The sequence below is a fragment of the Myotis davidii genome, unplaced genomic scaffold, assembly GCF_000327345.1.
Source record: "Myotis davidii unplaced genomic scaffold, ASM32734v1 scaffold346, whole genome shotgun sequence".
Lineage (NCBI taxonomy): Eukaryota > Metazoa > Chordata > Mammalia > Chiroptera > Vespertilionidae > Myotis > Myotis davidii.
In genome coordinates this window covers 464176-475584 of record NW_006297386.1, presented here as the reverse complement: position 1 = coordinate 475584, position 11409 = coordinate 464176, and the positions used below count along the sequence as shown (strand labels likewise).

Here is an 11409-nt window from a genome sequence, read left to right as displayed (position 1 = left end):
TGGCTTCCTGTTTCTTTTACATTTCCTCCTCTGCCCCCACAGCATTTGAATTCACAGCTCCTGGTATAGACAGTCAACACTGCCTGAGAAGTGAGTGGAATGTAGCAGCTCATCCATTGACTTGGGAATTAGCTGACATGCTAAGGGGCAGACCTTCTACATACCTCTCTGACTCCATAGAATAACATAGATAAATCTCTCACTATGACTAATCCACTCTTACCTTCCTAATATCCTCTAAAATAAAAGGCTAATATGCAAATTGACTGAACAGCAGAATGACCAGTCACTATGACGTGCACTGACCACCAGGGAGCAGACACTCAATGCAGGAGCTGCCCCCTGGTGGTCAGTGTGCTCCCACAGGGGGAGCACCGCTCAGCCAGAAGCCCTGAGCTGGCTCAAGGTTGATGAGCGCAGAGGCAGTGGTGGGAGCCTCTCCCACCTCTCCCACCTCTGCAGCAGTGCTAAGCTGTCAGTTGGACATCTCCTGAGGGCTTCCGGACTGCGAGAAGGCTCAGGTGGGCTGAGGGATTCCCCCGCCTGAGGGAATCTCGTGCACTGGGCCTCTACTATATTACATTAGCATTCATTCTTTTTGACAATGTTCATTAAACTCTTTTTAATGATCCTAAACATCCTCAACATGACCATTGATTCATAGTTTACAATGATTTGGGAAAGTCTGTGCAGAAGAAATCATTGTGGTAAGAGGTTTTCCACAAACCCCAAACTAGTTAGAACCCTGCCTCTGCCCCCCGCCCCGCATACATTATGTAGTCTTAGAGCATCTTGTACTTATTCATACACTCATCACACTTGACTATAGTTGCATGTTCAATGTCTACCATCCTGCAAGTGTGCAAATTTTGGAAGACTGGGAACCAATTTTATATTGTTAAACTCTATGCTCCTCATCTCCCAGTGCCTGACATGTAATAGACACTTGATGAATCTTTATTGAGTAATAAGTGGTTTATAATAATAAATGGATGAATTGATAAAAGCAATACATTTCAAGAATAACATGAACAAATGGAAAAAGTTATTTTAAGGTCAAAGAATTAGCATCCAATAATTTAACTATAACTCTTTCATTTGTTATAATTAACACATTTTCATTGTTTGCTGGCAAAATTTTGGTAGTAAAGGACTTATTTTTCCTAAGAAATCTTTTGTTCTTGGATCTAAATCCATTTCCTGTTTGCCACTACAAACCACTGTAAGATGGCTGAAGCATATTACGCTCATTTAATTTATGAAGAAACTGCTATTCAGATAGTTTACTCGCAGGGGTGGGGAACATCAATCAGACCTGCAGGCCGTATGAGGTCCGTGAAATCATTTGGTCTGGCTCTGCCAAGGCATTAGAGGTGAGTTAATTAAATGTTTGACCAAAGACAGCAGGCTAATTTTCAAGTTTATAATTTTGTATGGCTCAAGAATGATGGTATAAATATCCAAATGGCCCTTGGCAGAAACAAGGTCCCCCAACCCTGGTTTAAGGGATGTTTTACAAAGTCTTGGAAATCTATGATCTTTGACTGGAAGTCCAGTGTTCTTTCATCTGTAGAAAATTTCCTTAGGCAATGGATGTTTTAATTTTATCTTTGTGTGGTAATTAAAAGAGCAGTGGACTCAGAGGAGACCTAACTGCTAGTCCCGACCCTGCAATTTACTTGCTCATTGAAGCCTGTAGCTGTCTGTTTTATCTATGAGGAGTTGGGCTTGTGATCGCTAAGATGCCTCATATCCTGGCTGTGAACTGGAGGGGAATAAAAGTTCAAAGTTAAAAAGAAATGATGGTGTCAATGTATTATCAGAGGTGAACACAATAATTGTCCATTCATATAAACACCTCTAAAAAATCAGTCTGTAATAGATATTAAAATAAAGATATATTGGAGATGATATCAACCTGGGTAAATCACATTGTGGGTCCCTTCGCAAGACAAAAAAATTCCCTTTCTCTTGCATGGGAAATAAAAGAAAATAAGTATAAAGGAAGCGTAGAGGTTGAAAATAAATGTACAGTGGGGCCTTGACTTACGTGTGTCCTGACTAACGAGTTTTTTGAGATACCAGCTGTCTCTCACCGATTTTTTGCATTGAGTTGATAGAGTAATTTGAGTTAATGATCTCGGTCTCCGAACGAATTAAACTTGTAAGTCAAGGCCCCACTGTATTCATTTCCTTCATTTAAAAGAAAAAAAAAATCCCTTTGAGCATTTTCTGTGTGCCAGGCACTGTTCTAGGCCTGGCATCAGCACACATGTCATCAGGATACGAGATCCATGGGTAACAGCTCTCACCAGTGTGCGCCCAGCACCAGGAGACAATGTTCCATTAAGGTTCCTTTAGTGGAGAGACCAGGAGGAAGAAGAAAGGGCTCCCAGTGATTCTCAACCTTCTGGCCCTTTAAATACAGTTCCTCATGTTGTGACCCAACCATAAAATTATTTTCGTTGCTACTTCATCACTGTAATGTTGCTACTGTTATGAATCGTAATGTAAATATCTGATATGCAGGATGGTCTTAGGCGACCCCTGGGAAAGGGTCGTTCGACCGCCAAAGGGGTGGCGACCCAAGGTTGAGAACCGCTGGTTAGGTGCTGGAACTCACGCAGACTTCCCCTAACTGTTTCCTGCTGCTAGTAATCCCCTCCCATTCTTTCCACCAACAAGCTCTATTCTTGAGCTCCTGCCTACTCTGTAGAGCAAACCTTTATTTAAAAGCGCAGTCTGAGATTTATGTGTAACAGAGACAGCTCTGTTTCCAGGAACACGGGGCATATTTAAAAACCTTGAGACTGGAAAAAACGAAACAGGTATTTGTAAACAGATATTTAAAAACACTTCCCTTCTGCATAGTATGGTTTCTGTTCTCTTTGCTTTCTCCTCACTAAACTGCAAAAACAAAAAAAGACCGTGGTTTGTTCTCTTACGTTCATTCTGTGCATTTCTGCACAGGCAGACTTGGTTTTTAGTTTTGATGGTGTGATTTTATGAAAGCAAACACACGAGCACTTTGAACATGTAGCACAAGGTGAAAATCTGAACAGACACCAAATATAATTCCTCCACCTTTGAGGTTATGCTGGTTCTGATGAGCGAAAAGGAAGTAATAGATCGTATTCATGTTATCATTTCAGATCCTTCCAGATCCTCTAAATTCCACAAATTGCCACTGACTTTTACCCGTCAATCACTTGACCTGGTCCTTCATGATCCTGAAGAATTCAACCTTCAAAACTTACTTTTTCTTACTAATATTCTAGACTTTTAAACTAGAGACTATCAATTCATAAGGAATTTCTTCTTCTATAATTTTACAGAGTCCTTTTTATTAAAATCATTTAGGTTGAGTACTCTATTTTGCCTTCTTCAATCTGGCACAAATGAGATTATACCTTATTGGGAAGTTATTTTAATTTTGTTCATTTGATTTCATTTCTTATTTTATAATTCCTCTGTATATGTTATTGAAAATCACTTTTGTTCTTCATAATAGGAGCTCGATATTATGCCTTCTGAGCTGCTTCTAAATTAAAACTTTAATTCCAAGCTAATCTTGAATTACAGGAAACATTAGCTACTTAATAGAAATGCTATCAGTCTATGGAGTTAACGCTTCTAATTGATCCTGATCTGGTACAGTCCTCCCTAAAATAAAGTACAAAGTTGTGTTTTTTGTTGAAAACAAAATCATAAAACCCCCAAAAGCAAATATTAACTTTTTATTTCTATTTTTCCCATAACATGGATTTTAAATGAAATGCACATTCCCTAGCAAAGGCTAATATTTTCAACGTTCCCTTAGCACATATAGTGTGTCCCAAAAATGTATACACACATTTTCAATAATTATAAAGGCAGTGTTTATTAAAATACACTTCATTTTCAACATCGAGCTATCAGCTATTAAAGTATGTATACATTTTTTGAGGGGTACCTTGTATACACGTCTAAGTTTTCATTGCCTGTTGAAGTAGACACAATTAACTATAACCTAAGCTTTTACTCAGTTTGAGTGCCTACTTATTCATTGGCAATTCATTTGATTAATTCATTCTTCTAAATCTACCTTCTTCAGCAATCTGTCAATGAGCCACCTTCAGGGGCCAGTACAAACCTTTATTGGTCACTTCCCAAGCAACTTCAAAGAGAAGCAAATCTTCCACGGGAAGTTCTTCAACTTCCCACTGGGGAAGCCCACTCAGGGATGTCACCGATAGGGATCGGCCTCGGAGCATTCTTCTTCCAGTCCCCTGAAACTTGTTTGATTCACTCTTTCAATTTACTGTAGGAGCCGTGCGCTTTAGAGAGTGGAGGTTCAAAGCTGGTAGATCTCAGGTTTGGATAGCTTTTCGTAGGAGTGAACCAGCAGAATAAAATCTCATCTGCTTCCCAGAGAACTCACAGGTGAGGGAGGAATTGTCCAGTTCTCTTTGCAGTCTTTCCAGGTGGGTCCACTGAGGACAATGTCTCCAATCAGAATTTACGCAAAAAACCCAGAGCTATCACAAGTAACACCCTCAGTCTGGGGTTTAGGCAAGCAACCCTCCTGATAGTGCCATCCTCATAGGCTGATCATGGTACACGTCCAGACCTTTAGTCCTTGTCCTTTTGACCAAATTCCTAGACTCACACGGTCACCAGTGCTTATTTCATCACTTCCAAAGGGATCCAAGAATTTAGCAATTCCCCTTATAAATTTTGCAGAGCATTTTAGATTACACATAGAATTGACTGGGACATATTTCTATACTTCCAATCACTTTATATTTCCTAAGTATTATTCTTTGTTTTGATTCCCATTTCTAGAACATTAAAAATTATTCCTAATTATTTTATTCTACATCTGCAAATTTACCTTTGAAGGGAAGTATAGATTTTGGCTTCCCTTTTCTTAATTACTTTTTCTTTAAAATTTCCCTGTGAAAAAATATAAATGCAAGTGTGTGTTTGGGTGTAAAACACAAAGAATATAGTTTTGCCTGATCAATGATTGTCAAATCATTATTTTAATGAAATAGTAGAAATAAATTTTAGTCCCATTTGTACATTTACCTCAAATATCTTCAAACTGATAAAGAGTAATTTAGTGGATATAAGCATGTTCAAATAGGAGAAAAATGCAAAATATATTAGGTTCTGAAATATAACCAGGATCACCTTGTCAATAAATGCTATATATTTACTTTTTTCATGTGTTTGTTATGTATATATGTATGTGTGTGCTAATTTATTTACACACACAGAGACACATTCTATATTGCATCTAAATGGAGTAACAACGTTCTCAAGCATGCTGACTTTTGAAATATCTTACTTTATAGATTTAGCTTACAATCAGTATTTTTACATCTTCATTCCATATAGCGATAGAATTGAAATTCACACAAAATATCCTTTACATTAGAATTACAAGTAGAATTCTCTTAAAATAATTTGTTTGTACTATCACTATTTTATTTTTGCTATTTATTATTACTATTTGTTACTTATTAGTAACTTTTTATTAGGTATTTAGCCATTGTTTGTACAGTTGGCCTTACTAACTCAAGCCCTATATTAATGACTTAAAATAGATAAAAGCATACTTCATTATCTGATATTAAATCAATGTAAATCAAGTACATTAAATGTCTTTCATGATTACCAACATATTTGATTCTTATCTTTGTCTACAAAATAAATTTAAGTATATAGTTTATTATTCATTCAGTTGGTAAGAAAAAAACTGTATGGTTAATAAAAAAAAAAATAGAGCACTAAAACAGTAAATATAGGAGCCCAATTTATCAAAACGACTGTCTCCTTTACAGAATAATTTGCTGGTGTTGACATAACCTCTGTTGAGTCCTGCAAACACAAATTCCAATAAAACCAAACAGAAGGGCATGCTGACAAGAAGTGAGGATGGGGTGGCAGGATGATGACAGAGAGTCAGGTTTGCAGTGTTCAGTCTCAGCAACCCTGTGATTGGTTCTTCCAGGAATAAACAAGCCCCAGGGTAGCCAGTTCACAATACCCGAATCACATTGTGACACTTTATTCATTTATATCAAGTTCCAGGTACCATGTGCTTGGTTGTAAAATAATCATTCTTGGGGCCACATCCAATCTGCTGCTTATCAGGTATGCAAACTCAAGCCAATTTCTTAACTAAGTTTTGGTTTTCTGACAAAAATGGGAAAAACACCATTTACATAGGGTACTTAGTAGAGTGCCTGGCACTATATTTACCACTTTATAACTGTCAGGCTTATTTATAAGACATAGTAGTCTATTAAAAGCACTTCTGGTTGTTACTATTGCAGAGGAAATGAAAGAGAGGCTTATTTTTCTTTCAATTTTTTGAATATTGTGCCACATGCATATGTTATCTGCTCAAATAATTGTATTTCGAGGGAAAAATGACCTTAGATCAATGAAAATATTTCATGACATACTAATAAAAGTAAGTAACATATAAAACAAAATAAATAGTACAATTGATTCAGTGTTATACAAAAAATAGATATGTATTTCTCCTAGTGAAATATATCTATACTAATAAAATGGTAATATGCTAATTAAACTGGATCGACCTGACCTCTTCCAGACATCTGACTTCCTTCCAGATAAAGCCATGGTGGCATGAGGCCAAGGCAGAGGTGGTTAGGGGTGATCAGGCCAGGAGGGGAGCAAGCAGTTAAGGGCAATCAGGTTGGCAGGGGTGGGCAGTTGGGGTGATCAAGCCAGCAGGGGAAGGTAGTTGGGGGCAAGATCAAGCTAGCAGGGGAGGGCCATTGGGGGCAATTGGGCCATCAGGGGAGGGCAATTAGGTGGTGATCAGGCCAGCAGGCAGGTGAGCGGTTAAGAGCCAGTGGTCCCGAATTGTGAGAGGGATGTCTGGCTGCCAGACATCCCCCAAAGGGTCCCAGATTGGAGAGGGTGCAGGTTGGGCTGAGGGACACCACACCCCATGCATGAATTTCATGCACCAGGCCTCTAGTATAAATATAAGACTGAAATAGATACAAAATTCTCACAATTGTTTTCTTTAGGAGATACTGATGATTATTATTATTTATGTGCTCTTTTTCTTTACTAGTATTCTACAAATTTTCTGCAATAAACATGTATATAAATGTGTATATGTATATGTATATGTATATGTATATGTATATGTATATGTGTGTATACACACACACACACACACACACACACACATATACAGAATAAGTAAACCAGTTTTTGAAAGTTTAATCACATCACCTCGTGATTATTTCATTCATTCTCACTCATTATTTTGCTGTTTAGAAACTTTTGATCTCTGGCTCTCACTTGGGCTTTTGCCTCAGCAACACATCCTCGCCTAGTGGCCCTCACAGCGGACTGATATAACTCTTTTGATCCTATTATCCCAACATGAGGGCATTGTGCCAATTCTTTGCTTTTCCGTGGTGAATGCCTTTTTCAAAATTGCTCCCTGAGTCAACAAAGGTGAAATAAATGGAACCACCCAAAATATGTCTGTGTGATCTTCATCTGTCCATGATATCTGGATGAACCCCCCTCTTTCCAATATATGTGAAAAGAAAGGCATTCACATATGCAATATGATCTGGATGGGAATCAGAGAAAGTTCTCTGCTTCCTTAATAGTCTGAGTATCCCTGAGTTCTCTCCTCTAGAATTTATATTAAAAGCATAAATTGGTGAGCTAAGAGCATAATCAATGAGAGAAAGGGTAATGGGGTTTCCCCAAGATGGGAGAGGAAATCTTGAAAATTCTTGATCCCTAATTTCACACTCACACTAATGTGTTATCATTCAATAAAAAGACGAGAGGACAATTAGAAAAAGAAAGATTTGTGTTTGGTATTCCAGCAGAGGTCGCTAGATACATGTAGAAAACCACTCTTTGGTTTTGACATTTCCCAACCATCTTGGAAGTCTTTAGGGTTTTGAAGGCTTGATTGGCCTGCTCCTGAATATCCACACAGGTTGAGTTAATGTATTTATGAGTACCTACTATGTGCAACTTACTATTCTAGCTGAATATATTTTCAATGAACCATAGACAAGTTCCTCCTTCAGTGAACAGATAGACATTAACCATGTAAACAAATACATAAATTATATTGTTTCAGATGCTGCTAAGTTTCTGAAGAAGACTACAAAATGGTACAAAGTGCCATTTGATAAAAATCGGTGCTTTGGCTGGGGATGGCAAGGAAGAATGTTTGGAGGAAGTGATATTTGAATTGAGACACAAATAATGAGAAAGAGACAACACTTGAGATCTGGCCGGAGAGATAGCAATGCCTTTAACACTTACAGGGACAGAAAGAAGACCAATGTGGTTGGAGCCCAGAGCATAATGAATGAGAGAGACTGGTGGGAGAAGTCAGAGAGGAAAGCAGGGAACACATCACAGAGAAGCTGGTAGGGAGCTTGCATTTTATCCTGGTTGTGATAGGAGGTCATTGGATGGCTTTAAGCAGAGGAGTAATGTGACTACTGAGACTACAGAAATAGGATTAAAATTAGGAATTAAATATGTGGTCATAACCCTTGGCTTCATGAAATTTACATTGTGGCAGGGCAAGCCAGTATTAAAGAAGTAATTTAAGGACTTTGAAGGTGGTGAATTATATACAGTACTGTGAGAGCATATAATAATAGAATTAATGTGATCTAGAATAGTAAGAATGACTTCTCAAGAAACATAAAAGGCATCCAAATGAGAAAGTCAAAAGGAAAAATATCACTATATGAAGATAGCATTTTATTATATGTAGAAAACACTAAAGACACCATCAAAAAAAAAGCTGTTAGAACTAATTAACTAATTCAGTAAAACTGAGGTATACAAAATCAATAAGCAAAAATCTGTTGTATTTCTATTCACTGAGAGCAAACTATCAAAAAATTTAAGAAAAATTCCATTTATAATTTCATTCAAAGAATAAAATACCTAAAAATAAACTTATCCAAGGATGTAAAAGACCTGAACACTGAAAACGGCGAGACATTGATGAAAGAAATTAAAGACAATTAAATGGAAAGACAGTCTATGCTCCAGGATTGGAAGATTTAATATTTTTAAAATATCCATATACCCAAAGCAATCTAAAGATTTAATGCAATCCTATCAAACTTCCAGTGGCATTTTCACAGAAATAGAACACATAACACTATAATTTGTGTGGAACCATAATCACAAAAGACTCCAGTAGCCAAAGCAATCTTGAGAAAGAAGTGCAATGCTGAAGGCATCATACTTCCTGATTTTAAACTGTATTACAAAGCTATAGTAATCAAAAAAAGATATTTCCATAAAAACAGACATATAGATCTAAGAACAGAATAGAGAACTCAGAAGTAAGCCCACACATATAATCAATTAATTTATTGATTGAGGCTAATTTATTGATTGATGCAATGGGGGAAAGACAATCTCTTCAATAAGTGGTGCTGGGAAAATAGGACAACCACATTCAAAAAAAAAAAAAAAAAAAGAAAAGAAAAGAAAAAAAAGAAAGACCACTATCTTACAGCATACACAAAAATAAACTCAAAATGAATTAAAGACTTATACATAACACCTGAAACCATAAAAATCATAGAAAAAAATTTAAAAAGCCCCTTGACATTAGTCTTGACAATGATTTTTGGGATTTAACACCAAGCAAAGGCAAAACAACAACAAAAATAAACAAGTGGGACAACATCAAGCTACAAAGCTTCTGCACAGCAAAGGAAACCAACAGAATGAAAAGGCAACCTACCAAATGAAAGAAAATATTTACAAATCATATATCTGATGAGGGTTTAACATTCAAAATATGTGAAGAACTTCTGCAACTCGATAACAAAAATATCCCAGACGATTCAATTAAAAAATGGGCAGAGTATCTAAATAGACATTTTTTTCATATTTGATTATTAAAACTCCAATAAACTTACTACTTATTATATGGGTTGAGGCAGTGGAGGAAAGTGTTTATAAGCCATTTAATCTTTAAATGACATGTAAACATATTATTGAGCTTACAATGTGTTCAATATTAACATACAATAAAAATGCCTTCTTATCTATGTGGATATTACATAAAAATAATATTTATATATAACATTGGTCTTTTTTAAACTTTATTTTTATTGTTGACACTATTACAAATGTCCCCATCCCACTCCCCTTTGCCTACCTCCTTTTAACCTAAAAATATATCCTGCTCATATACCACTGAACTAACATTTATTAATAGCCTCCATGTATCAAGCATTGTGTTAGCACTTTTCTCTCTCCCATTTCCCTCACACTATTAATAAGAATAAAAGCAGCCGAAACCGGTTTGGCTCAGTGGATAGAGCGTCGGCCTGCGGACTGAAAGGTCCCGGGTTCGATTCCGGTCAAGGGCATGTACCTGGGTTGCAGGCACATCCCCAGTGGGAGATGTGCAGGAGGCAGCTGGTCGATGTTTCTCTCCCATCGATATTTCTAACTCTCTATCTCTCTCCCTTCCTCTCTGTAAAAAAATCAATAAAATATATTTAAAAAAAAAGAATAAAAGCAAAATGTAATAAATCTTTAAATTTTAAGTAATCTCATGATGTCTCCTTGCAAAGGCCTTGACAAATATGTGTGTGTGCGCGTGTACGTGTTATTTTTGTCTACTGTTAAAAATATCCTGTGCATTGTTCTTAGAATTACATAGCTGATTAGAAATGTCTATGCAAGTGTTCTTTGTGAATTGAAAGCACCAGCTGCCTGGTATCAGGTGGGAGTCACAGCTTCCAGGCGACCGTCTAGTTCCTCATTGCTAAGAGGACTTGCCCGGCAACCATGAGTGTTTTGTAATGTGGGTAACCAAATTCCATGTAATTCAAGCAAACAAGAGATAACGTGGGAAGTGAGTTATCAACACCCCCTGACTGATTGTTTTCCTCTCGGGAGAAAAATTGCCTGTGTTACTTAACCTTTCTACACTTCAGGGTTTTCTATTTTTCTTAGAAAGCTATTTTCACCCCAAACTAAATTCATCTCAGGATGATTTCACTACCTATATATCTGTTCTTCTCTGATCCCTAGTAATAAAATTTCTTGATTGTTTCAAAATAAACTAAATTAAATCTGTCTTCTAAGGATGTAAGAATTTGTATTTTTCTACTCCATATCATCTTGTTAAATCTCTTGTTGTTGTCTTTTACATTGTAAAGCCTATTATCTATTATCTGCAGGCAACTACATTAATATAGGATATTTAAAGAGAATGATGGTTCTTCCATCATTAACTTTTATGCATTTCATGTTAATCTAGAAATAAGGAAATACATGTCTCAATGCTAGATTCTGAAACACAGTGTCTATTCAGAAACAGCCTTTCAAATCATTGCAAGGATTTGAAAAGAGACA

General features: G+C 36.7%; 1 protein-coding gene across 1 annotated transcript in view; it reads right to left on the bottom strand.

Moving 5' to 3' along the window:
- Positions 1–4597, bottom strand: part of GYS2 (glycogen synthase 2) — a 44255-nt gene extending 39658 nt beyond the window's left edge. The window contains exon 1 of the mRNA XM_006773148.2: positions 4133–4597. Coding sequence (XP_006773211.2) covers positions 4133–4253 — 121 coding nt within the window. The 5' untranslated portion in view covers positions 4254–4597. The remainder of the gene's footprint in view (positions 1–4132) is intronic.
- Positions 4598–11409: the final 6812 nt, after the last annotated feature.